The sequence below is a fragment of the Elephantulus edwardii genome, unplaced genomic scaffold (assembly GCF_000299155.1).
Source record: "Elephantulus edwardii isolate Elephantulus edwardi_28Jun2011 unplaced genomic scaffold, EleEdw1.0 scaffold00024, whole genome shotgun sequence".
NCBI classification, from domain to species: Eukaryota; Metazoa; Chordata; class Mammalia; order Macroscelidea; family Macroscelididae; genus Elephantulus; species Elephantulus edwardii.
Genome location: NW_006399774.1, coordinates 6,626,695 through 6,654,494, shown reverse-complemented (window position 1 = coordinate 6,654,494; position 27,800 = coordinate 6,626,695). Strand labels below are relative to the sequence as shown.

Sequence of the window (27,800 nt, the reverse complement as noted above, 5' to 3'; positions counted from 1 at the left end):
CGGAGTTGCAGGGTCCCTAGGCTGCTGGGCAGTCCGAAGGGTGGAGGGGGTCCAGCGCTGAGGTCAAGGGTGTCTGGGATCCTCGCTACGCCCGGGAGCAGAGCCGGGGCCAGAGGGGCCAGAGGGGCCAGAGGAGGCGGGGCCTCCGCTGGATGGTGGCAGCTGGAAGAGAAGCCACACAGCTGTCCCTTCTGTAGACAGGGCCCGCTGGGGTGACCCTCTGACCACGCCATGCAGCCTTGACGGAGGGCACCAGCGCGGAGCACCAGGTGTGGGCGCACTCTCCCTGGAAGGGACTTGGGGCTCAGGCCTCAGGACTGGACACCTTCGCTCGAGCCCAGCCGGAGCGCAGCCATTTACTATGGAGCCCGTGACCAAGTGGAGCCCCAAACAAGTGGTGGACTGGACTCGAGGTGAGCGGGGCCTGGGCGCGAGGGACCGGGAAAGGCTGCCGAGCTCCTCCTGCGGTCGGGGCGCTGGAACGCGCGGCGCGTTGACTGCAGACTTCTGCGTGGCCTGTGCGCCCCGACTCTCCCCAGCTCGGTGCTGTTGCTGCAGCACTATGAGTTGTGGCGAGTCCCATCTTCAAAGGGGATCCCAGGAAGAGCCTTCCTCCGCTGGCTGAGAGTTGGGGATGCCAGCGGGTGGCGCCCTCCTTGCCCAGCCGGGATGCGTGCCTGGCGCTCGGAGCGCAGAGGCACAAGGCGCCTTTGTGCGGCCACTCCAGGCTGGACCGTCACAGGCCGGCCGCTTAGAGCAGCCCTGGGGCCGAGGCAGCAGCAGGCCAGGTGAGGGGCTGCGGCCAGGCCGGCCTGGCCTTTCTGTTGGAGAGGCGAGAGGGTTTAGCGTTGGAGAGCTTGCGCGGGGGTGAGGACCCTGGAGCTAGGACTTCCCCGGAGCCTGCGAACTTTTGCTCCAAGAATAGTGCCAGTACCAGGAGCTTCCCTGGGGGAGCTGTCTGCTTAGAACACATTTAGGAATCGGGAAGCAGAACTGGAACTGTTTTGAGCCACCGCGTTTGAGTTTGACTGTATTTGGGAGGAGGAAAAGCCGTGGAGTGGGTGGTCAGTACGGTGGTGGAAACGTGTTCTCGCAGCTGCCTCGCTTGAGCTTCTTCCAGTTTACTCGAAAGGCAAGAGGGCCCAGAAACCTCTTCAGATTCTTTTAAGGGAACAAAGTCCACTCAAACCAGTGGGTTTTTCGTGGGGCCCCCATTCCGTAATCTCTCTGATTCGAGTTACAACTGTTTTTTCTTTCTTCTATCTGCTCTTCTAGGCGAGGAATGGTGTCCTCTCTGAGTAATAATATTAGAGTGGTAGAGCGCCTTGCAGTTTGCTAAGCGCGCTCTGTCTATTGCTTTGGGCCACCACAGTAAGCCTGAGGTAGGTAACGCTGGTAAGCGCAGGCCATCTTCACTCTGCCTCACCCATGGCCATGGCACGATGAAGGAAGGCGGTCATCTCCACATGTCATTTCCATGTTGGTGGCGAGCACAGGGAGGTGGGTGTCCTCTAGGGTGGGATGCGGCCCCTGACAGCCATGAGGCTGAACCTCTGGGAGAAGGGGAGGGACAGCTCTCATAGAGGAAACCTTGGCTAGGCACCATATTTCCTGGATGAAAATGAAGAGTGCTTCTTGTTTCTGTCTTTATAAATCAGTGATGAGGTTTACTGAGTGAACAGTAAACCTTGTTGTCAATACCAGATACCAAACTTCCTCTTGGAAGCTTGAAATACATCTTGGTGGCCTAGTGGTAAGAAGCTGTGTAGTAGTGACAGAGGCTCATGGTTTGAATCCATCATCAGCTCTGTGGGATTTACTGCCTTTGAAAACCCACTGGAGGGTCAGCTGTGGGTTGGTTCTGACTCACAGCACACAGTAACAGTAGTCCTCAAGATATTCCCTGGCTCCTCCACCAACTCAGCTGCCCACTAAGCCAGCGTGATTGTCCACTCATGTTCATCATGGAGGTAATTTACAGAATTTACTCCTCCAGCGACTCCAGCTTTCTAGAGCGCACTTCAGTGCAGTCAGAACTGACAGTGGGTTTTCCGAGACCATAAATCCCATGGCAGAAGATTGCCCATTTGTCCCCCACAGAACGCCTGGTGGGCAGCACAGCTCTTGACCCACTCAGCCTCTGGACTTCCTGTCTAAAGGGACAGTGTCCTGGCACGGTGGCTAAGTACTCCCTGCTAACTGAAAGCGTGGCCGTTTAAGGGAGAACGATGGGAGAGCCTGCTGCCTTAACCCTCTGGCCTGGAGTTCATTCTGACTGAGAGTGACCCTCCCTGGGGGATCTGAGGCTGCCCATTTCCCCCTGTGGACTCACTGCCGATCTCTCAGGTAGCAGCCCAGCACACTGTGTGCTGTGCCTGCACATCCATGCCTCCTCAAAAGAAGGAGAGTTTGTGCTGAATGGAGCCTTGGGGGCACTGATTTCAGCTGCTAACGAAACAGTGGTCTGTATCTACCAGCCACTTGGTGGAAGAACACTGAGACAGCTGCGTCCTTAAAGATGGTGGCCTCGGAAACCTGTGTGATTCTGTTTGGTCCATTGGGGTCACTGTGGGCTATAATAAATTTGAAATCAGTGAAATGTTTGGAGGGTGGCACTGAAGACACTCAAGAGGTATTGGCACAGTGATGGTGACAATGGGCTCAAATGCATCAGAGATTGTGAGGATGGCCCAGGACAGGTTAGGGTTCAGATCTGTTGTTCATAGAGTTGTTGGTCATACTTGACTCAACAGTACCCAACAACAACAACAACAACAACAACAACAATGAGCTTGGTAGTGCAATGGTTAAATACTTGGCTGCTAACCGAAGGGTTGTTGATTCGAAGCCGCCACATCCTGTAAGGGAGCAAGACCCCTCAGTGTGGTTCTGTAAAGTGTATGGCCTGGACAACCTTATTAGTTCTGCTCTGTCATGTGGGCTTATGATGGAGCAGAATTGACTTGAGGGCAGAACACCGACAACAACCGCCGAAATACTGGTCTTGATGGTATCAGTCACTGCACGTGACCTCCGAGTCCCTAAAGTGTCTGTCACTGGTCAGAACTGAAATGTGCGCCAGGGTGTGATACGTACTGGATTGGAAGACTTGCATGAAGATTGTAAACAATCTCTGTACTTTTATGCTTGTTACATGTCTTCTCAGAATGTTTTGAATATAATGGCTTAAATGAAACAGATTGCTAACATAAACTTGAGTCGTTTATTTACACCCTTTTTATCGTGGCCGCTAGACAATGGAAATGTCCCCTCGTGGTCCGCTCTTGTGGTGGGTGGACTCTGTTGTGGAGCAGATACTGACTCTGTGAGCCTGCAGGACAGAGTAGAACAGCCCAGGCGTTCTCACGCTGAGAATCCTCACAGCAGCTCCCTGCCAGGTCTTGCTCCTCAGGAAGAGCAGGGGGGTTTGAACTGCCAACCTTTTGGCTAACAGCCTGACAGTGGCCCTTCAACTGGTGAACTGAGAGGAATGGTCATTGCCTAGTGGTAAGGAATCATACTGCCCATCTGCAGGTGTGTTGTTCAGATCCACCAGATGCTGCCTGGGAGAAAGAAAAGCCACTGGCCGGTCAGCTCTGGTTCAGGCTGGCTCCAAAGGTATACCCCGACAACAGTCTGAGCGTGAAGAAAGGGTTAAAGCTTATCACTTTGGCTCTCCTGAGCCTCGGCCAGCCTGCTCTCCAATTTACAAGCAGAACTCAGGCTCACAGATTATGGAGCGAGATCTTCACACCCTTTAGATGTGTGCCTTATTTTAATTTTTTTTTTGTCCCTCTTGGGAATGGGAAAGAAGTATAAATTCACATCCTCTTGTGCCTGTTTAGCATCTAAAAGGAAGAACAGATGAAAATGTGTTTACGGCATCCAGTTGCCCTGGCATGGCTGCTACACGGAGATGGTTTCATCTAGAAAAGTTTCCAGATGACCTGGAAGTAAGGATAGATGGCTCCGAAGCCTCGTGTCTGAAGCAGGGATGCGGATTAGGTTACCTCCCTGCAGCTAGCGCCTGGCAACTTTATACCAGATGCTGTGCCCTCTTGGACTCTGAGCCTGGCCGCATGGAATGACCTGGATACTCTCCCTGTTAGAATCTGAAGACCAGCTCATAGGAAGGCCAGTCTTAACAGGCTGAGAGGCACCATTTACCACATGAATAGTTCTCATAGTAATGATGTGAAAGAATGGACTTTTTCACAAATCTTGGTTTGTGGAAACTTGTTTGCTTATAGGGTTATTTTTAGCTTCGTTTGCTAACCAACCCCCATTTTATAAATATTTCCCTACTGATAACCAGGTCTCTGTGTCCACTTTACTGCTTGTGGTATGAAAGTGAGTATGGGAGGCATGGGCTATGCTGAAAGCCTTTGACGGGAAATGAAACCTGGTCCCAATTTACCACTTACTTTCACGTCAACATTGTTAGGCAGACACATACCTTCAGACCCAGGTTGATGTCTCCCCAAAACCCTACTTCTCTAGAGGGGATTCTGACCCAGGGGCCCCAGTAGACAGAGGAGAATGCCTGCGTTTATTTTCAAGGCTTCAAAGCTTTATGGAAGCCGACTGGCACATCTTTTGCCCATGGGGGCTTTGTCTTGCTGACTTTTTGGTCAGTAGCTGAACTCTTTAAGCTCAATGGCATCGGTGTCTTTAGTCGGTGTCTTCAGGATGAATTCATTCTTCTGGATTTTATTACTAATCTTTGTGGACACTGTTATCAATTCTATCGTAGAAGTAGATGCTTAGGGACTGTCATCAAGGCGTCAGACACAGGTCTATTGAGCAGTATGAATTAATATTCCCAGTTACTCTCTGAGGTTGTTGTTAGGTGCTGTAGAGTATGACCATCGTGAGCCTGTGAACAGCAGACCTGAACTTAGCCGTATCCTGGGCCAATCTCATCATTCCTGACATACTTGAGCCTATTGCTACAATCACTGTGTCTGTTCATCTTGTTGAGGGTCTTTCTGTCTTCACTGATCCTCCACCTTTCCGAGCACGATGTCTTTCTCCAAGGACTAGCCTCTTTTTGCAACAGGTCCAGGGGCTGAGAGATGAAGCTCGCCATCTTTGCTTCTCATGAGTCCTCTGGCTACGTGTTTTCTAAGACGTACCTTTTTTTCTTTTGACCGTACAAGGGCTATTCAGCTCTCTTCTCCAGCACCACCGCTCATAGACTTCAGTTCTCCTTCCGTCATCCTTAGTCATTGTCCAGCTCTCAGATGCGTAGCAAATGATTGAAAAGACCGTGGCCTGAATCGGATGCAATTTAGTCCTCAAGCAGAGGTCCCTGATAGTGGGCTTGCCCAGAGCAGTACGTCTGTTTTGTATTTGGCAGATGAGGAAACCGAGGACCCGGAGGTAAAGTGCTGACGGGTGTCATGCAGCCAGGCAGTGGCAAGAGCAGGGCTTGGCCCCAGGTGGTTTGGCTTGTTCCGCGCCTTTTTCTCCGAAGGCTCATCCCAGGGCCACGCCTAGAGCTTGGTGAGCACCGTCCCACGTATGTGAGCAGACAGGACTCTCCTGATGCGACTTGGTGTCGTGTCTTCATGGGTGGAGTGGTGCCTCCCAGAGTGCATTGCTTCCTATTTGTATCTGACATCTATCAGGAAAGTTATTTGTAAATCAAATTAAGTCATCGATCAGGGGATAATTTTCAGTGTAATAATTCAGTAAGACTTTTGCAAAGCAAATGATACAGTATAGTTGGTATCAAAGAAGAAAGTGGCTTCAGACGTACATATTAAAGAAGTCACATTGAGATGGATTTTCCCAATGGGAGCTTGATTCTTCTCTTGGGAATGAGGATGGTGAGAAACTGAGCGGGGCTCCATGGTGATCAGGGGCTGGGTTCCTGCCGTTGCGTGCAGCCATGCTCAGCACGTCGTGACATTCATTTCTCCTGATAGTGCAGAGTCAGATGGCAGCTCCACCTTCTGTGTCCTTCCTAGTTTGGTCAGGTGAAAGGAAGCCCAGAGGGAGAGGACTTCTGCCCTAAAGAGTCTCCCAGAAGCTCTGTCCAGTAGCTCAGCTGGCCAGCACTGTCACGTGGCCACCTCTCGCTGAAAGCGAGGCTGGGCACTTTTCTTTCCCACTCAGGAATTACGCTTCCAGTGCCAAGTCATGTGGTTCAGATCCCCAGCTGCTTTTCAGGAGAAAGATGGGCAGTTGCCTCCTGTGTGATTTATAGCCTCTGGACACTCGCTGGAGGGTCAGCTTGGGGTTGGTTCCGACTCAGCGGTGGAAGACAATAGCCAGTAGCTTTAAGGAGCTCTAGTAGCTTTAGTGCTAAGAGGTTGAGCTGCTAATAGAAAGGCATGCAGTTGGAGTTAACGAGCAAAAGATGAACAGTTTCCTCCATGCAGTTTACTGATTCTGAAAACTCGCTGGAGGGTCGACTATGAGTCAGTTCTCTCTCAACTATATCTAACAACGCTAGTAGAATGCATTATAAACCACAACAAAACAGGCCTGGTAAGAAAGGGGGATGAGAGCTCACAGGGAGCTGCACCGAGAACCCGCAGGTGGTGTCTCTCTGGTGATTTGAATCCCACAGCGCCCCTGGGGGAGAAAGAGGTGCAGTCTCCTCCCATGTGGTCTACAGGCTCCCAAAACTCCGGGGAGGGTCGGCTGTGAGTCAGTTCTGACTCATGACAGTGAGTTTATTTGGTACTCCACCACACAAACCGGGCTGCTCCTTGGAGGCAAGGATTCCGAGGTTCTAACATACTTTGGACATGTTGTGAGGAGGGACCGGTCCTTGGAGAAGGACATCATGCTTGGGGGGGTGGAGGGACAGCGCAGGAGGGGAAGGTCCTCTATGAGGTGGATTGATTCAGTGACTGGGGTAATCGGGATGGGAGTGTCAGAGACAGTGCGATTGGCACAGGACAGAGTTCAGGGCTGTTGTACATAGGGTCGCTATGAGTCGCAAGTGACCCGACGACACATAACAACAACCACCACCATCACACAGGTTAAGGGCCACATTGGCCCAAGGATAAAACTCAGACGGTCAAAAGAGGAGAGGGCAGGGGATGGAATGATGAACAGACAGGAGAACCACAGTTGGTACTGGAAGAGTGAGTGTACAATGTGGGCATTGTAACCTGTGCCGGGAAACACTGTATGCATGAATGGTTGACTAGAATACCAGTCTGCTCTGTAAACATTAACTCTGATCATAATTTAAAATAAGCAAATATTTTATGAATCCTTTTTTTCTAAAAAGAGGAGATCTTGGTTGGCAGCTGTAGCATCTGCTTCACTGGGATCTGCTTGCTATGATTTTCTGAGATGGGTCCTCAGAGTAGACCGGGCCACTATTTCCCATCACAGCCAGCACGTGGACAGCCCCTTGTTGTTGTTGTGTGTCATCGAGTTGGAAGCGGCCCAGGGCTGACCCACCAGGGTATTTGCAGAGGCAGCACTGCCCGGGAGGAGAGTACCCATCCTCCACCTGTGGAGTGGCTGGTTGATTTGAACTGCCTGCCTTTGGGATTGCAGCACAGCTCCTTACCTCCAGGCCACCAGAGCTCCCTAAAGAGGAGAAATACCGTACCTTCATTCTTGTTACGTTTTCTTATGTAACAAGAACCTCGCTTGCCTCTCTACAGACTGGGTTCCTGTGCGTTTAATGGTAAAGGGCAGCCTCGGCCTTGTCTTTCCGTGTTCTGACTGGGAGCAGGGTCCTGTCCAGAAAGGGAGGGAGCCAGCTTGTTGGGGCTCCCTGTGCCGCCTCGGTCATTGATCTGAGGGTACGGCTGTGGAGGGACCATGTTGTTGGGTCTACAAAACACACCTTTAGGCCTGAAGAGAAGCCTCCGGCCACATTCTCACACTGGTGGCGTGGGTAATGTCCCTGTCATCAACAAGAGAAAAAGGGGCCTGTTTGTCCACAGGCTGCTGGGCCGTGGACTTGTGTATTTGCTCATCTCAGGTCGAACCCCAGCTTGTAGTGACTTAGCTTCTAATACTCGGCCGTCGGGTCTGGTTTTCACTGTTTTTGGTCAAACATTCTTCCAGGTGGTACAGCCCTGGTCTGTCGACTTGCTTTACAGAGGTAACTTGTGGTTGCTGGGATGCTAAACACTGTGACACTGATGTGCCAAATGCAATAATGGTTACCCATGGTAGACAGTGTTTGGTGGAGCTCCCGATTAAAACAAGCTTGGAAGCAGGAGTGGCATCTACTTCTGAAATGGCTTGTCTCCAGAAACCCTATGAACCGGGAGAAAGGATGAAAGTTATACAAGTGTCCAAGACTTTTGTTCAAGGGTCACTATGAGTCGTCTACTACTCGACAGCACTTAACAACAACAACAGCTCGGCCCTGTAGGGCCTGGAATTGCCTTGCGAACTGCAGACCTTTGACAGAAGTAGTAATCACAGTGTTGCGTCCAGCTCATCTGGCCCCCTCCTGCCTGCTTCTAGGCAGAGCCCAGCCCCTTCTGTTAATTTCACCTCCTGTTGGTACTTTCCCCTGTGAACTGGAGCTGCACATTGGCCATTTGGCCAGAGGTGAAAAGCACTTCTCCTTCTGCCACCCCCTCCTAGCTTCTCTTCTGTCTCCCGCCATAGAGATTTCTTAATCCTTAAAAAAACCCCAGTAAAACATTTATTGAGGTTTTTATTAGGGTGGACCTTGTTTTAAGTCTTTTATTTAGATTACGACATTTAATCTTCAAAAAACCGGCGCTGAGCTGCATGAACCATTACCAGCTCGTATTAAAGATGAAGACCCTGGCACAGACATAAACTATGTGCCTGGGGTCACAGCTTTAGAAGAAGAGGTGCTCTTCGTCGTTAATACCCCCCTGAAGCCTCTGGCGACTCCTGCATGCCGGGCAGTGTGGTGGTTGAGTGCGTGGGCCCCACAGTGGGCCTTGGTTTTACATTCCAGTTCTCTCCATGGCTGTGTGATCTTAGTTGTGTGCAGGTAGTAAATTACCACGACTTGCTTTATTGCTTCCTCTCCTGTTTTTCCCCATAGCTCCAGGACATCAATTATTCTTTCTGAGCAGTTGAGTCTTTCCCAATACTGAAGCCTGCCCATATGGGGACCCCTGAGCTGTGGGGTGCTGCATGCCATCTGCCAGCCAAGTGGAGAGTCCATTCCTGAGCTGACCAGCTTGCTGGGGAAGCTCTTGGTGGTGGGCAGGCGCAGTCAGTCAATTCTGACCCCATAGCATCTCACACGACATAATACAAGTGTCTCATGGGGTTCCCAGTGCTGTAATCTTGACAGAAGCAGATTGGCCTGGCTTTTCCCTAATGGAGCCACTGAATGGTCAGAACCAGCAACCTGCAACCAGGGCTTCTACGTCCTTGGTCAGTTTAGTTGTAAATGCTCCTCACCCATATCACAAGCATTCTCTGGGTGAATAAAATAGACTGAAGTTGTTAATGGTTTCATCTTGCTTGGATCCACAAGCAACTCTCTGACACCAGTGGTCAAGGAACCAAGGACCAATTAGTTGCATTGGGAAAATCTGCTGTCAAGGTCCTCTTCAGAATGCTGAAGAGCAACAGAGTCAGTTTAGAGACCAAGATGTGCCTGATCCATGTTATCGTCTTCTCAGTTGCTTGTGTGCATCTGAGAACTGGACAGTGACTAAGGATGACAGAAGAATTGATGGCTTTGAGTTGTGATGCTGGAGAAGAGTGTTCAACATCCTGTGGACTGCCAAAAGAATAAATAGGTCTGTCCTGGGGAGAGTGAAACCAGGCTGCTTGGAGGCAAGGATTTGGAGGCTCGGTCTCCATCTCACATACTTCGGGCACGTGGCCAGGAGGGACCAGTCCTTGGAGTAAGACATCGTGCTTAGAAAGGTGGAGGGACAGCACAGGAGAGGAAGACCCCAGATGAGATGGACTGACACAGTCACTGGGGCAGTGAGTCCACAGTGTCAGAGATGATGAGGTTAACTCAGGATTGGGCAGGGCTCAGAGCTGTTGTTGATAAGGTCGCTATGAGTTGTAGGTGACTTCACGGCACATGACAACAACAGCGTTCTCACACTAACTGGACTTGAACGAGTATGGCACTTGCTGTAGATTGCGACCCCCTGCCTGTCACCTGCAGAGCCCTGGTGGTGTGGCGTTACGTGTTGCCCTAACCATCAGGTCAGTGGTTTGTCGTATCTGCTGCCCATTGGGAGACACATGCGTGCTCTTCTCCTGTAAAGGTTTCCAGGCTCAGGAACTCCGTGCCGCGTGGACGGGAGTTGGAATTGGCTCTGAGGCAGTGGGTTGGGTTTGGATCCGGCACCTGCTTCCTGGGAGCCTGTTGGCTTGCCTGCATCCCCCAGAACCCCCAGGTGAGCTGTGTGCACGGTGGATCTGAGCGGAGCAGGGAGCACACAGCCTCACACGTGTTTGTGAGCGCCTCTGGTGGGTCCCGCCACTGCAGAATTGAGCTGTCTCCACTAACAGGTGATGACGATTCCTTTGAGGGAGCTTGACTTTTGCCATTAATTAAAGCCAAAAAACAAACAAAACAATCAAGTCTCAGGGTGTGTGCCTATATTTATAGGCACCACCTAGCAACAGCACCAGCCACTTTTCACAAAAGGCCAATGAGATATTCCCCCCGGGCCTTCTCACCTGGCCCTCGGGAAGTGAAGAGTTCTCTTAGCAATCATGGAATCCTGGGTTAAGAACAGGTAGTATACTGCATTGAGACAGGTGAGGGAGAGAACAGTTTAAAAGCGATATATTATTGGGTATTATGGTTATGACAAGAGTCCAGAATGAAGGTTGCACAGTGGAATGTATTGGGGCGGGGTGGGGGGAAGGAATATTTTTTTTACTTTTCAAGGAGAGGAGCGAACTGGGGGGGATGAGTGGGCAGGGAGAAAAGTGCAACAATGAATTAATGGAAATCCGAAATCTCTGTAAATGTTCATTAAAATAAAAAATTAATAAAAAAAAAGAACAGGTAGTAAGCGGGGGTGTGGGGTGTGGGGTTAATAGATAGGGGCTCTGATGTGAGGCTTGTTCTCAGGACCCTGAAGTGGCCTGAGGAGGAGGAGATGGACTTTCGGCTGGTCACCTGACCCTGTGACCACCATGGCCTCACCACACTCGGCTGATTTCTTGGGGGGAAGATGCTGTTAATGAGAAATGACACTTAGCAGCATTTCAGGATTAACTAACCGCGGCAGATCTCAGAGTCAACGCACAGGTTGCGTGACGGCTGGTGTGTCCTGGCGAGAGAGATGACGTAACATCATCACATCCGTGACACCCCCTTTCTGCGTTCACATCACTGCGTAGAGCGGGGGGAGGGGCTCACCTGCTGCCTCTTGCATCTGTGGTACTTACTGCCTTTCTGTGTCTCCCCTGCCCCACCTACCTGGCTGTGATCCAGCTCATGGATGCTGGCGTTCTCACCTGGAAGCAGGTGGAGGTGCTACCCCTGCACGCCCACTTCATGCTGTTTCTGGTGTTTCCATCCCTGGCAGAGCCACTATCTGGGCTTTTAATGAGCAGCCAAGTTTTACTGACATGCGTCTTGCAGAGCACATCCACGTAGGAATGTTTCACAGACGTGAGACGCACAGTGGATGTACGGGAGAGAGTTAAGGGCTCTGGACGTTAAATGAGTTGTCTAACTAAGGGCAGGAGGCCAGGAGCTCGGTGCAGACATTAGGTTTGTCTTCTTCCTGTCTTTCTGTCCAGATCCTGGTTCCTTCACTGGCCAAAGAGTGGACCATCTGTTTCTCCCCTTAGCCACAAGGGTGAGAAGGGGGAGCTTCCAGGAGCTTTTGACCTTGTGTTTTCTTCAGGAACATGTTTCTTTTCTTCTTGCCCCACCTCCCATCCGTTATTAAGCAGGATCCTAGAACTTGACCCATTCGCCGTTGAAGCACTTAGTAGCATTTTATTTTACAGAGTGGAATGCATACTTTTTCTGACTCTTAACCTCGTTGGTATTTGTATTTTGGGTGTCGCATTCTTGTTCTTTACACAATCCAGTTCACATTTGTATTTGGTTGGTATGTGCTGTCCAGTCGCCTGCGACTCATTCTGTTTGGTAGGACGTTAAATATGCTCAATCTTGCATCATAATAGAGACATTTCGCTTTCTTAAGCAATGCAATTTTATGGCAGTTGAAGACCACCAACTGCCCTAAGGGAGTCAGATGGGCAATCTCCTGCCATAAAGATTTCCAGCCTCAGGAACCTGATCAAGTTTCACTGTGAGTTGGAATCAACGCAGCAGCAGTGGGTTCTTGGGTTTGACATTTCTTTCCAGCCTTAAACTCCTCACAGCTGATTTAACTACCTTGAAGGAGATTGGGCAGCTGTAATGAATGATAGGATGATGTATTGATTTTGGAATCATGCTTCTGTGTCTTTAAAACTAACTGGTTCTGAAAGCCTTAGGCAATCCACTTATCTCTAAGTCTGCCTTATTTTTCCTGATCTGTAAAATGGGATGATTTTCCAGCTTGCTTGCTTCCAAGACCAACACCCTTGGCACCAGCAGTCAGGAAATCAAAAGATGAATTACACTGGAGAAGTCTGCCGTAAGGGATCTTTCCAAAGCACTACAGAGCAATAATGTCAGTCTAGAGACTAAGGTGTGCCTGATCCAGGCCATGGTCTTCACAGTTACTTGCTATGCATCAGAGAGCTGAAAAATGAATAAGGATGCCAGAAGAAGAATTGATGCCTTTGAATTGTGGTGCTGGAGAAGAGTATTGAACATACCATGGAATGCCAAAAGAACAAACAAAGCAGTTCTTTCTTGGAGAGGGTAAAACCAGGCTGCTCTTTTGGAGGTAAGAGTTTTGAAGCTCTAAAATACTTTGAAGGACTCATCCTTGGAGGAGGACATGCTTGGAATGGTGGAAGGACAGTGCAGGAGGAGGCACTGGACGAGATGGATTGATACAGTAACGGGTGATGGGCACGTGTGTCAGAGGTGGTGAGGTTGGCTCAGGATAGGATACAGTTTAGAGCTATGGTGCATACGGTTGCTGTGAGTCTCAACTAACTCGATGGCCCATAACAACAACAGCAGTGTGCTCTGGTGGCCTAATGGCAAGAAGCTGCACTGCAACCCTGAAGGCACGCTGTTCAAGTCGACCAGCTGCTCCATGGGAGAGTGATAGGCAATCTCTTCTCGATGAACTACCTCTGAAAACCCGCTGGAAGGTCAGCTATGGGTCGGTTCTGACTTGATGGTACACAACAACCACAACAGTGGGGCAGATAGTGACCAGCTTGCAAAGTTCAATTTAGGATGAAAAGAGGAAATACAGTTGAACAAAATAGTTTGAACTGCAGGCCGCCCCCTTATTCGTGGATTCCCTCTTCCTGTTGCTATTGCTGTAAACTCAGGTGTCTCGATTACCTGCTTCAGATACGGTGAGATGCCAGTCATCTTTTCACAAGTAGTTAGAGTCCTCCCAGCAGATGTTCTGTGCGATACACACATGGAGATGATTAGCAACCCTTGCGCCCACAATAAGGGCAACAGGAAGGGAAATCTCAGCACAATTGAGCCCACACAGCTCGACACCAAATTGTTCAAAGGGACGTGGAGAATTTAAAGGAGTTAGTACAAAACTGGTTTCTATAAGGTGGAGATTAAAGAGTGGCCTGAATGAAAGCTGCATAGTAGAGTGGACTGCGGAGGTGGTGGTGGTGGGGTTGTTCTATAACAATGAAATAATTTTTGGAGAATTTATTTTAAAGGAATTAGTACAAAACTGGCTCCTGTAAGGTGGAGATTCAGAGTGTCCTCAATGTGTAACTTTAGCACACAGGACCCTGAACATCTCTGACCTCAGCTATTCCTCCTCCCCTCTGCCTTCTGTCTCCCATCCACATGTTTGGATCTGTAATTAGGTGAAAGGCTCACAGAAACAAAACAAAAACAAAACAAAACAACAACAAACCAAACCCAAACAAACCTACATCAGGGAAAAGGCTCACGTGATGGTGGCAGTAGCAGGTCTCGAACTTGAGTGTGAAGGGTGGCTGGTACCAGCTGATGGTTGCAGAGACTGATGGGCTGAGCGCCTTCAAGGTGCTGTCCTCTGAGCAGATCAGATGTTGAGTCTGGAGCAAAGAGGCTAGAGCCTTGTAAGAGCATCCTTCTCTCTAGGGTCACAGTGGCAACTTGGGTGATCCTTCTGGAAAAGTGGAAATTCGGGCTGCATCCAACCTAATCCTGCCTCATTGACACAAGCAACTCAGTCCAGAGCGAGATCTTAAACAGAAGAGGCCAGATTTTACAGCACACTTACAATACATCACAAAATGGAAAGCTGTGGTTGGAAGGGCCTTAATTTGTTGCACCACAAAGGATCAACTATCTGTTATCCTCTACTCAGAGTTTCAATGTGACGGGAGGTCACCATCCTTAACCCCTACGTTATTCAAGGGGCAGCTGTAGAAGGAAAGATCTTTTCATGGTGCATAAGACTGAGATGTACACAGCCAGTTCTGACTCCTAGAGACGCTTCAGGGACAGAGCAGAACTGCCCGTTGGGGTCTTCTAGGCAGTACTCATTACAGAAGCACGCTGCCTCCTCTTTCTCCCAGATAGGGGCAGAGGTGGTGATGAACTGCCTATGTTTCGGTTAGTAACCAAGTCCTTAACCATCTGGGCTCCTCCCACATTTATTCCTAATGACTCAGCTCCTTGCCTGCCTCTGAAGTGACTCATTGCTAACCCTCCATTGGGTCTCTGAGGCTGTAAATCGCACAGGAGATTACCTATTTCCTCCCCTGGAGCTCCTGGGGGATCTGAACCACCAGAGAGGCGTGGCCTTTGGTTAGATAGATTTGCACCAGCGCTCTCTACTCATAACTCAGATTCAAAATCATAACTCAGATTCAAAATACCAGCTCGTAGCTGACCCGCCTGCATGTGTTCAGAGGCTGTAAATTGCACGGGAGGAAATTGCCCACCTGCCTTTCTTGGAGAAACTGGTGAATGCGAGCCTCCTGCCTTTGGCTTGACAGCACAGCTCCTTACCCAGCAGACAGCCCCAAGGTGGTTGTTGATGTTGGAACCGACCCATAGCTGACCTACCAGTGGGTTTTCAGAGGCTGTAAATCATGTGGGAGGTGACTGCCCATCCTTCTCCCGCAGACCAGCTGGTGGCCTTGTACCATGTGCCTTCAGGACTGCAGCCCAGATTCTTGCCACTAGGCCACCAGAGTCCGAAGGTAGTGTATAATCGAATGGTTTTTCTTCACAAAACTGTTGAATGCAGTTGTGGCTGATAGTTGTGGGAGACTGGGATGCCTTTCGCTTAATTATGAATGTTGTTGTGTGTACCATCAAGTCAGAACCGACCCACAGCTGACCCGCCAGCATGTTTTCGGAGGCAGTAAACTGCACAGGAGGAGATTGCCTATCCTTCTCCCACGGAGCAGCTTGTGGATTCGAACCACGTGCCTTCAGCTTGGCAGCACAGCTCCTTACCACTAGGCCACCAGAGCTCCCTCTACTTACTAATAACTGATGGCAGTTCCAGCCTTCCTCCTGTGGGTATATAGGTGGTGAGCGAAACCAGCTCCGTCACTGTCCTCTCGTCCACCTTCCTCTGGACACGTTTCCGTCACTTCCTTTGGGGACACATACGTAGGTCTTGGAGGGAGAAGGTGCTGAACAGGAAAGGATGGTAATTGTGCTCCTGGAATGATTCAGGAGAAGCTCTCAGCTCAAGTGACACATTCCACCCTCAAGTATTTTATAAATTCAACAAAGAATCATTGTGAACAGAGTGAGTTCCAGGTGTCACGCTCCTCACCTCTCTGGAATCAATTCTGACTCAAAGTGACTCTCTGGGAAAAACAAAAACAAGAACAACAACAAAAATAGAACTTTGTAAGTAAATCAGTACAAAATAAACAATTTTTTTTTTAAGTGACAGAGGCTGTTTCTGAGGCTGTAAACCCATTTCTGAGGCCGTAAACCCTCACAAGACTAGACTGCCTCATTTTCCTTCTATAAAGCGACTCGTGGTTTCAAACTGCTGACTTTCTAGTTAGCCGCCAAACACAGAATGCACTGTGCCTCCATGTCTGCTCTGGTTTTTTGTGTGAGGCTCAGCTGGGGCCCTGTTTTAACATGAGGAATGACAGCGGCAACGACCTATCAGCTGATGGAGAAGATAGCAGCTCCTGAGGAGAAAGAGAAGCTGGGCTGTGAAGGAGAGTGACTGGGTGGGACTCCAGTGGAGGAGGTCAGTGGGGAGGCTTTTCTGAGAAGGTGACCTTTAGGTCTGAATGGAAGGAGGAAACCAGCCAGCAGGATATTAGAGGGACAGCACTGTCTACAGAAGGGACAACTCATGCAGCGGCCTTGAGGAGGGACAAGGCTTGGAGCCCTGGAGGATGGACAATGTGGTGCAGGCGTAATGAGCAAGGATGGCCGGACGTGGTGGTTGGAGATGCCTTATAAGACAGAGGAGACAGAGGTCAGTGAGGGTCTGGGAAGCCATGGTCAGGAGTTGCCTTTTTTTTTTTTTTTTTTACTTGCAGTGGGAAGCAAGGAAGTGCCAGAATCTGATCATTGCTTTTGAAAGCTTACTCTGGATGTTAAGGGCAGAAATGAATTTGAGGGGTCCCGTTGAAAGACATGCCAATGTTGGGCTGCTGATGGTATCTTAGACGAAGACATTGATGGGTCCAGAATTGGGGCAGCCAAGTCCTAGGTTCACTGATCTGGCCAAACCCCAGTCATTTTTAAAGGATGGTTGAGTTTGGGATGACTGTTGGAAATTGTGTTCTGTTTACCTCAGTAGAGGAAAGGAGCCCAGAAGGTGCAGGGGGCTTAGATGCTCAGCTGCCGACCTATAGATGAGCACTTCTCAACTGCTCGGTGAGAAAAAGACCCGGACCTCTGTAAGGACCACAGCACAAGAAAGCCGGCTGTGCTCTGGCCTCTAAGATGACAGGGAGCAGAGGGTTTGAGGTGGCTCACTGTCCCCCCTCATCCTGATTACTCTGTGTATCTATATAACTATATCTAGATGTGTGTATGTGTATGTATATTCATTGTGTGTATATATGTATATTGTGTGTGTATATATGTATCTTCATTGTGTGTATATATGCATATTCATTGTGTATACATATATATGTACATTCATTGTGTGTCTATATATGTATATTCATTGTGTGTGTATATATTTGTGTATATATGCACATATGTATATATATATGTATATTCATTGTGTATATATATATTCTGTGTGTATATATATTTTCATTGACGGTGAGAGAAGGGGTGACTGGCTTCTCTGCCTTCGCCTGCTCAGTCTGCGTCATTGTTCTTCTTTGGCACATTTTGCTGGGAGCGCCGGTCTCTGAAGCCGTGTATTCATCTCTGAATAGGGTTTTTGTGAAAGTGGACTTAGCCTAGCTTGTTTTCTTTGACATCAAATGGCTGATGGGGTAGTTTTCTAACCTGGGGTCTGCAGGCAAATGCAGTTGTGTGCATGCGTGCAGAACACTCCCATAAAAGGCAGACCAGCAGATTGGCCAAGTGGAAAAAGTGTTTGATATGAAAAACATATCAAATGTTGGAGCTAGAAGAAACAGTACAGAGATCGGATTGGAGATATTTTGCCCCACTGGAAACTTGACGTATTTTTTTGCTTTAGAACATAGAAGTCACCATATTTTTGGCTGAGGAGATATTTTGACCAAAATTTTTCAACAGATGAGATTTGCAGTGTTCACCATTTAATGTAGCACTTCTTATGGGAGCGGTGAGGAGGAGTTGAGGGTGGTGGATAGACTTGGATTAGAATAACTTGGGAGATTCAGCCTACTATATATGCTCAGCTTCTGCACAGAAGCAAAGAAAACACCAGAAAACCCAATTTACAGCGACCTTCCCACAGGACAGAGGAGAACCGCCTCTGGCCAAGGCTCATTTTTATGAAAGAAGAACACCATCACATCATCTCCCAAGGAGAACTGGTGGATTCGAACCACTAACCTTTCAGCTTGCACCATCCCACCAGAGCTCCTCACCCAGCTTCTAATCCCTACCACCCCTCCCCCCTTTAAAGAGAGTCTTTCCAGCTCTGTTAGAGGACAACTCCCCTGTCTTATCTATCAGAAATGGCAGGGGATTCTGGAAACCTGCATCATGCTTTCCTCAGGAAGCAGTCCATTTCCTTATTTTCAGAGATTCATAGGGGAGGGTGACTCAGTGCTGTGGGGGTGAGGGTGTGTGTTTCTCTTCACACGCACGCCTTCGTTGAACACACACCTTCATTGAACACATGCGCCCTGGGAAGGTTTCTGTTACAGAGAGAGATTAATGTGCACGGAGACAAGCCATCAGCTGGGACGTGGTCTTTGGAATCGAGTAACGCTAGCTCAGTGTGTCAGGTGGACCAGCCCTCATGTGACAGCTGTTAGAGTTGTCAGCACCATCTTAGTGTGGATTCCGACTGGAGCCCCAGACGAACGAACCCTCAACAGATGACACACGAGAGGAGTATTTCTGAAACGCTGTCTGCACCAGAGCCTAAAATGGTCTGCACTTGGGTGTTTTAAAAAAAAACCCCAAACAAACCATAAATGCTTCTTTGTAATAAGATGTGGTAGGGAGTGGCTTAATTATAAGCACCTCTAGACCAAGTTTGAAGGGAAATCTGGTGGTGGCCTAGTGGTTAAGGAGTTGCATTGCCTAACTGAAAGGCCCGTGGTTCGAACCTACTAGCTTCTCTGAGGGAGAAACAGGCAATCTCCTGAGGGTATAGCTAGAATGCTCCTTGGAGGCAAAGGTGATAACCCTTCATCTCATATTTTGAGCATGTTGCTAGGGAAGGCTGGTCCTTGGAAAGGGACATCGTGCTTGGAAAGTTGGAGAGACAGCAAAAGAGAAGACCCTCAACTAGGTGAATTGATACAGTGACTGCAGCATGGGCTAAATCAGTCAATCAATCAATCAGTCAATCTCTGTGAGTTTTCTTTACAGCTTCTGAAAACATGCTGGAGGGTTGCTTCTGATTCAACAGCTGTGAGACCAAGCTAAAGGGAGCTCTGTAGCCTCGCCCGACCTGTCACTAATTGAAAGGTGACCCTCTCCATGGGTCTGAATCCCCCAGCAGCTTTGCAGAAGAAAGATGAAGAATTTCTTCCCATGCAGCAGAGCGGGCACCGGGCATTGGTTCTGACTGCACTGTAGTGAGTGAGCGAGGGGATAGGCCAGGTTGAAGGCTGGTCTACACAGGCTGTCCTGTAAGCAAAGACTTCTCCCAGAAACGGAGAGGTCCTTCATTCTTATCTGAACTTGAATTATGGACTGTGTATAATAAGGGAGACTCATGAGCTCTCTGAAATATGTACCTCTAGCTCAGAAAGGCCCTGATGGGAGAGTGGTTAAACACTTGATGGCTAATCAAAAGGTTGGTGGTTTGAATCTACCCACCATGGGAGGAGACCTGGTAGACTCCTTCCGTAAGATTACAGCAAGTCCTTTTGGGACACGTCTTTGTCATATAGGGTTGTTGTTAAGTCAGAATCACTTTGATAACATTCAACAACAACACTGGGCTTGAGTCAAAATTTTAAAACTGAGATCAGATTTTCAACTATTTATTTCCCAGGCACCTGAATTTGATGCCTCCTGACATCGTGTCAGAATTCTCACCACTAGACTGATAGGCAACATCATGATAGATGGACAAAAAACTGAAACGGTTGACGACTTCATCTTACTTCAATCCATACTCAACACCCTTGGTACCAGCAGTCAGAGAAGATCAAGAGATGTATTGCACTGGGAAAAGCTGCAGTCAAGGACCGCTTCAAATTGCTGGGGAGCAATGATGTCAGTTGGATGACTGAGGTGTGCCTAATTCAGGTCATGGTCTTTTTAGTCACTTGCTGTGCTGCTGAGAGCTAGACAATGAATCAGGATGGCAGAAGAATTGATGCCTTTGAGTTGTGGTGTTGGAGAAGAGTGCAGAATACACCATGGATGGTCAAAAGAACAGATATGTCTTGGAGAGGGTACAGCTAGAATGCTCCTTGGAGGCAAACACGATAAATCTTCATCCCGTGTTTTGAGCATGTTGCTAGTTAAGGATGTTCCTTGGAAAGGGACATCGTGCTTGGAAAGGTGGAGAGACAGCAAAAGAGAAGACCCTCGACCAGGTGCTTTGATACAGTCATTGCAGCATGGGCTAAAGTGTGTCAGAGATTGTGAGGACAGCACAGAATAGGACAGGGTTCCGGTCTGTTGTTCGTAGAGTTGCTATAAGTCATATCTAACTTGACAGCACCTAACAACCACAACAACGACCTCTTGTCAAGAATCTCTGATGGCACTGTGGATGAGGTGATTGACTATACACCAAGAGGTTGGTGGTTCAAACCCACAGCCACTCTGGATGCTGTAGAGATTACAGACGTGGAAGCCCTCTAGCCGGTTCCACTCTGTCTTAATGGGGGCTGTGAGTTCGAATCTTCTCAGTGACCTGAGTTTTAACACATTCCCCAGCTGATTGTGAGACAGGCTAAAGTTTGAGGACCACTGGGGACTATGCCACAGATACGAAGCTTTGAGAAATAAGTCATGTTGGTGAGACAGTCTCCTGCACTTCCTGTCGACAGTTGGTTTGGAGCTCCTGCATAGCGGTGGAACAGGAAGGGGCACTTGCCATGTTTTCCCACAGTTAAGTGGCAGGGTTACTGCAGGGAGCAGATAGCAGGGCGGTGTCCCCACTGAGGGCTCCACCCCACAGACTCTCCTGCTGTCCTGTCGCTCTGTGGCTGCTCCGTCCCAGTCCCAGCCTAACACAGGAAGGGGATGTGGCTCTGAAGGGATTTGCTTAGGTTTTGTGTGCAATTTCCAGGCCTCATTTGAATAGACAAGTGGAATGTCACGACCCCCCCAGTCACACACCATTTTTGAGACGAAATGCTAGAGTTTTCTCACTCAGCGCTCAGGTGTGGGGTTAGAACACAGAGGAGCAACACAAACCGGAGGCTCGTTTGTTTTCATACTTGGAGATGACCGAGTGCAAATGGTTTTTGACTATCCAAAATGAAATAGGCCAAGAGCCTCCAGAAGAGCAAAATCACCGCAGAGGGAACACACAAGGCCACATCTGGCACTGAGGCTTGCAGCAGGAATCACAAACTCAAGTGTTTCCAGCAGCTAGACAGACAATATCAGAAATGGAATGCAGAGGGCATGGGAGGCAGTAGGGAGCAGTGGGGACTGTGACAAATCCAAAGACACATTCATTGCTCCCTGTCTGCTGACTCTGGGGCTCATATTCTTACTTCTGACTTGTATTACTTCCTGTTCTTATTTTCAAGTAAAGCTGGAAATCTGGATTACTCAGGGACATTTTTTTGGACCACTGCCTACCTTTTTCTCGGTAGAGGCCAACGGAAGCATCTGTGAGCAGTTGACGATTCCCTCTGTGGACAGCCATGTTCCTTGTCCTGGTGGGAGACACACCTGTACAGTATGAATGTAGGTAGCTGTATAGTGATTCATCACCTCTTCAGTAAATGAGCTTGTTACCTGGAGTTTGGCTTTGCCCATCTCAATACTCGTGGTCTTTGAACAACGTGGGAGTTTGGGCTGCTGACGTAAAGCAGCTGGACATCTATGTAGAACACGTAGTTGACCCTTGAGCTGCTCACATGAACACACACATGCATTTTTTTGCTTGTTTGTTTCTTATTGTTATTATAAGGGAGCTTTGATGGCCTACTGGTAAGAAGCTGTGGTGTGAAAGTATTCGGATTGAACCACGCCGAGCTAGAAACATTTGTCAGAGTTTATTGTGTGCCAGGCAACTCAGCAAGGGGAGTAGTCCTTGGGGTTGGGCTTAGAGGGGCTGATCTGGGGTTTTAGCGAGTGTATTTTAGGGGCTGTGAGATGAGTTGACGTTGCTGTAGCTCATTGGTGCGTGAAGTTTCTGGTTTTGGAAAAGGTTCTACTATGGGAATTTCCGAGTTGTGGTTTGGAAAATGTCCTGAGTTGAGCTTCAGCCTTCATTTTGATTTTTAGCCTAACGTTCTGCAATCCCAAAGACATGCAGTTCGAGTCCACCAGCTGCTCCAAGGGAGCAGGAAGGACAGTCTCCTCCTTGTGATTATCTGACCCTGAAACCCTGCTGGAGGGTCAGCTGTGGGTTGGCTCCCACTCACTGGCACAAAGCAACGCACCGGCGTTGTTACTGTGGTGAACTCAGTGCTGCAGGTCTCTCTCTCTCTCTCTCTCTTTAAAATAAAATTTTATTTTAATGAACATTTACAGAGAATTTAGATTTTCATTCATTCATTGTTGCACATTTTGGCCCCTTGCCTTCCTTTCCCCTCCCCCAGTTCATATGGTTTTAAATATTCATTCATTGTTGCACAATTACCTACCTACCCCCACCAAGTCCTCTTTGCAATGATATAACTCTTAGTCTGGGCTGTTGTCATGTATATATAATGCCTGGTCATAGTCTGTACAGTTCTTTCTTTCATCTGTTTCTTTTGTTTCATCTGTTTCATTAATGCAGTGGTCATTATCTATCCACTCTTATCCTATATCACTTCTTCTTTTTTTAAATTTTGTTTTGTTACTTTTAATGTAGGTCTCTTCTTAAAGGGTCCCTTTAAATTGCCTTTGAACGATGCTAAGCATCTCAAGTAGCATAATCGTAATATGTCGAGCTGCCAATCTAAAGGCATGTGGTCTGTGTTTCTGGGGGGAGATGGGCAGTCGTCTCCTGTGCGACCTACAGCCTCTGAAGACCCTCTGCAGGGTCAGCTGTGAGTCGATTCTGTTGATGGCACACAACAACAACAGCAACAACCACATCATCATCTCTTAAGTGAACCCCAGGGAGATATGAATTACTGGCTTTTGCATATGATTAATGAAACACTTGGGCTTATTGCAGTAGCAATAGGAAAAGAAAAAAAAATCCTCATATGTGGGCCCACAAAAGGAAAGCCATGTTTTAGGGTCAACTGTATTCCTCAAAAAGAAGCCCTGGTGGTGTAGTAGGTTAAGTGTTGGGCTGTGAATCCAGAGATCATCAGTTCAGACTCACCAGCCGCTGCATAAGAGACAGATGAACGAGCCCGTCCCTTTGACGGACGGTCTTTAGAGCCAGGTGGCAGGCCGGCGTGAGCTGGATCGACTCCTCTGCAGTCAGTTGGTTTGTTGTTTGGTGTTTGTAAAATTGCAGTGTGTAATCCCATGCTGGTGGTGTCAGAGTTTGACATCCCTTGGGTGAGTCTAGTTGACCATTGGTGAGCAGTTCTGGTCTCTGACAGGAGCTGTTTCTGTTTGCACAGACAGGTTTCATGTAAGTTAAATGAAGGTATGAGTTAAAAGAAGGTATACTTTCCAAAGTCCTGTGTAGGGGGGTGGGGTCCTGTTGGAACTAGTAAGTCGTCAGTTTACTTAGATTCTTCCAGAACCCTGTCCTGACCCACCATCTGGGGAGCGAGCACACCTCGTGGAAAGCAGGGGTTCACAGCTCACCTGAGAAGACGTCCCCGGGCTGCCTGTGAACAGTGCAGGGCATGGCACCAGCGTCGACCATGCTGCCAGACAATCTGAGAGAAAGGGAGGATTACTAGGGATTCTTACACACAACCCTAGTGGTGCAGTGGGTCAGACGTTGGGCTCTTAGCTCAGAGGTCAGCAGTTTGAATCAGCAGCCGCTCCAAGAAGACAAGACAGTCCGCTATGTAAAGATTTTTCAGCCTTGGGAACCCCAAGGAGCTTCCAGCCCTGTCCTGTCAGGTTGCTAAGAATTAGAATTCACTCCCCAGCAATGGGGCTCTGGGGCTCGTTGAAGTCCGGGAGCCGGTGCCCTAAGCCTGGCATTTACACGGGTGAAAGTTACCAGCAGCTGGAGCTGGAGCAGAGGCTGCGGCTGGAGGGGTGAGAGGATGCGAGAGCATCTTGGTGCAGGGGCGGTCGGTAAGGTGTGTACTCTGAGCCTGGTCAGTGATGGGGCACGTGGATGCAGAGTGTGGTGTTTGCATGATGGTGATACCATTAGACGTGTGCTCTAATCAGGGAGGGAGCGGGACTTGTGGGCATTAGAGTCAGAGCGTAACTTGTTGGCATTGTTGTGCTGATGCCAACTCAGGTCAGTCCCACGTACAGAAGTTCAGAGCCTTGTTCGGTCTTGTGTCATCTTCACGGTCTTTGGTGTGTTTGAGCCCATTGCAGCTCTTGTGCCCTCATTTTCATAGACCCTTCATACCTGGACTTCCGAAGCAGTTCTCTTTGGCAGATGAACAATTGTGCATGCACGTACCACCAACATCTCATGTGAAGCACTGGAGACAACCCAGCCCCCTCTCTCACAGCGGCACTCAATTGTCTCATATTTTAATGAGGTGTAAATAGCATGCCGCCTGGCGCATGAAATGTGTTAGAACCGAAGAGTGTTAGCTGAGATTCAGGCGTTGGAAGGTGGGTGTGAAATGATGCAATAAACATGAGCATGGCACCCTGAATGATCTCTGTGCAGTTGCCTCTAAATCATGGGATAAATCGGAGTTCAGTGCAGAGGATTCATGTCCTGCAGGACAGCAGGGAAATGGGGAGCTACCAGGCTGTATTGATACGTGCACACAGCCTTTCGGGAGCAGCCCCCGAATCCAGCGCTTTGGGAGAGAAGCAGTTCTGGCTAACGTACTGGACTGGGTGGCTGTGTGGATGGGTGAGCCAGTTCCCGAGGTTAATGTCTCCTGTCTGGTTGCCAAAGCAAGAAGTCCAGGGAGCAGCTCTGCGCAGCGACCAGGGCGTGGGGAGCCCGCCTGCTGAGTCATAAGTGGGCCAGCCCGGCCTTAGAAGGAAACGGGCTGTACCTCCGATTCTCTCACACGAGTTAGCGAATACTTAGTACAATCAGCTATAACAGCATGGCTTGATTTTCTTGGGCATTTTCTCTGACACTCTTGTGCTGTGGGCATTTTTACTCAAACATGCTCATTTCTCATCTATGACTTTTAAACACTAGTTTGTTTTTGTTGCCTTGTTTCGTTAACACTGACCTCATCTTCCCAGTAACAGTCTGAAGTGATGCCCCTTGTTTTTCTTGCTAAATCTGCCTGTGGAAGTGACATTTCTGACGAAGCCCTTGGTCTGATAACGAGAGGCCCCTGAACACTGGCCTCCTCTAACGGGAGCTGTTGATGCCCAGCAGTCAGTCATTCAACAAGGACTTAACTGAGTGTTTTCCATGTGCCAAGCACAGTCTTAAGAGCTGAGCCTACAGCAATGGAAAAAAAGACACACACTGGTTCTGTGTTCTGGAGCTGAGAGGCTAGTGGGAGGTCTACCAGTTTCATCAAGTTGGTTCCACGCATGGTGATTCTGTGTGTGCCAGGAGAGAGCTGTCTCAATGGGCTTCAAGGGCTGATGTTCCAGAAGTCGAGTTTCAGGCCTTTCTTTTCACATCTCTGGGTGAATAGAAAGTTCTACAGATGAAAGGAAAATTCTTCAGAAGAAAGTTTTGCGTGAACTTGAAACACCACCCTTTTGTTAGAAGTTGAACATATTGCCTGTTGGCACTTCCCAGGGTTGCCTGGTGGGCACTTGGGCAAACACTGAGTGGAACAGGAGCACACAGATGTGGTAGATGCTGTGGGAGGCAGCAGAAGGTGGGTGTAGGGAGGAAAATGTGGATTGTCAAGGAAAGATTTGAAAGAGCAGGGTGGGTGGTGAGGGGAAGAATATTCTTGACAGAAGGAACAATCTATGAAGGTCCTGAGACAGGAGATTGTCTTCTGTGCTTAGGAAGGGAGGGGCCAGTGTGACTGGAGCAGAGTGAGCAACAGGGAGAGGATAGAAAAGGAAAAGGTGACATGAGAGAGGCGTGTCAGGCTCTACATTTATTAAATATAAAGTGTTTGGGAGACTCATTGGGGAGTGCTGAATCGAAGAGTGTACCTTTTCAGTCTATATGCAGAACAGATTATCCAGGAGGCTGGGCTCTATGAGGAGAAATGTGGCATCAGGATTGGAGGTAGACTCATCAAAAATCTGCATTACACAGATGAAACAACCCTGCTTGCTGAAACTGAGGAGGACCTGAAGCGCTTGCTGCAGAGGGTCAAGGACTGCAGCCTTCAATATGGATTGAAGCTCAAAATCAAGTAAACAAAGATTCTCACCATTGGGCCAATTGGCAACATCATGATAGATAGTGAAGAGACTGACATTGTTAACAGCTTTAGTTTGCTTGACTCCACAATCAACACTCTTGGTACCAGCAGCCAGGAAATTAAAAGAAGAATTGCATTGGGAAAGTCTCCTGTTAGAGACCTCTCCAAAGTACTGAAGAGCAATAATGTCAGTCTGGAGACTAAGGTGTGCCTGATACATACCATGGTCTTTGCAGTCACTTGCTGTGCATCAGAGAGCTGGACAGTGACTATGGATGATAGAATGAGAATTGAAGCCTTTGAGCTGTGGTGCTGGAGAAAAATATTGAATATACCATGGACTGCTAGGAGAACAAACAGGTTCATTCTAGAGAGGGTGAGACCAGGCTGCTCCTTGGAGGCAAGGATTCTGAAGCTTTGTCTGACATACTTTGGACAAGTTGCAAGGTGGACCAATCCTTGGAGAGGGACATCATGCTTGGGAGGGTGGAGGAACAGCACAGGAGAGGAAGACCCTCGATGAGATGGATTGATTCAGTCACTGGGGTAATGGGGGTAGGTGTGTCAGAGACAATAAGATTGGTACAGGTTAGAGTAGGGTTTAGAGCTGTTGTACATAGGGTTGCTATGAGTCGCAGGTGACTTGATGGCACATAACTACAACAACAACAACAACAACTACAACAACAACAATCTTATTTAGTGCCACTACAGCAGAAATACCACAAGTGAATGGCTTTAACAAGCATTTACTTTATTACTGTTTTTAGGAGGTTAATGGAATTCATAGTGTTGGAAACCTGCCTTAGTAACATAAAGACAATCCATTCCCAATTGGGATTATAATGATAGTGTAGAGGTTCTTGTTCCCAGTTGGGATTAATCATAGGCATAAAAGGTTAAGGTTTATAACACATATTTTTAGGGGTACAATTCAATCCATAATAGAATGACGGCAGATTTGTTTTTTGGAGATTACAGTTGTGGTTATGTTCAGAAGACTGAGGGGAACTACGGTTGAGTAGGATGACCAGGTCAGAGCAGTAGTCACACAGTGATGGTTGCATGCACCGCGGGGGTTGAGCTCCAGGTCTTCCGAAGGACCAATGGGATTTCCAAGGGATTAGATGTAGGTGTGAGAGGAGTCAAGGATTTGGGTCCAGAGAGTTGGAAGAATAGACTTGCCATCTGCTGAGATCAAGGAGTAACAGATAAAGATGCACATCTCAAGTTTGTTGTCTTTAAGCCCACTGAGTCAGGATGTTGAGGGTGGGCACGCGTGTAGATTAATAAGAGAGGTTGAAGCCAGGTAGACGTTGATGACCATCAGAGTAAAAGCCGAACTCAACCCCAAACCCTGCCACTGAGTCAGCTGGCCGGCAGCCCTAAGGGACGTGGTGGAACTGCCTCATGGTCTCACAGGCTGGAATCTTCAGGGAAGCCCACTGCCTTTCTCTTTCTCCCAGGGAGCAGTGTTCGAACTACCACCCTTGAGTGCTGTTCCCACAGCGTGGCCGTGGTGCCTTCTCCGTCAGGATAGGGGTGATGTTAAATCTGTGAGACTGGCTAGAATCCTCACCAAGAGAGAAGAAGAGAAAGAAGAGAAGTGGGTAAGACGAGGCGAGAAGAGATGAGGAGAAATCTGG

The 27,800-nt window shown here is 48.6% G+C and overlaps 1 protein-coding gene across 1 annotated transcript in view; it reads left to right on the top strand.

Moving 5' to 3' along the window:
• The first annotated feature begins 361 nt into the window (after positions 1–361).
• The window catches only part of CNKSR3 (CNKSR family member 3), a 144,300-nt gene continuing 116,861 nt past the window's right edge, over positions 362–27,800 (top strand). The window contains exon 1 of the mRNA XM_006882751.1: positions 362–413. Coding sequence (XP_006882813.1) covers positions 362–413 — 52 coding nt within the window. The remainder of the gene's footprint in view (positions 414–27,800) is intronic.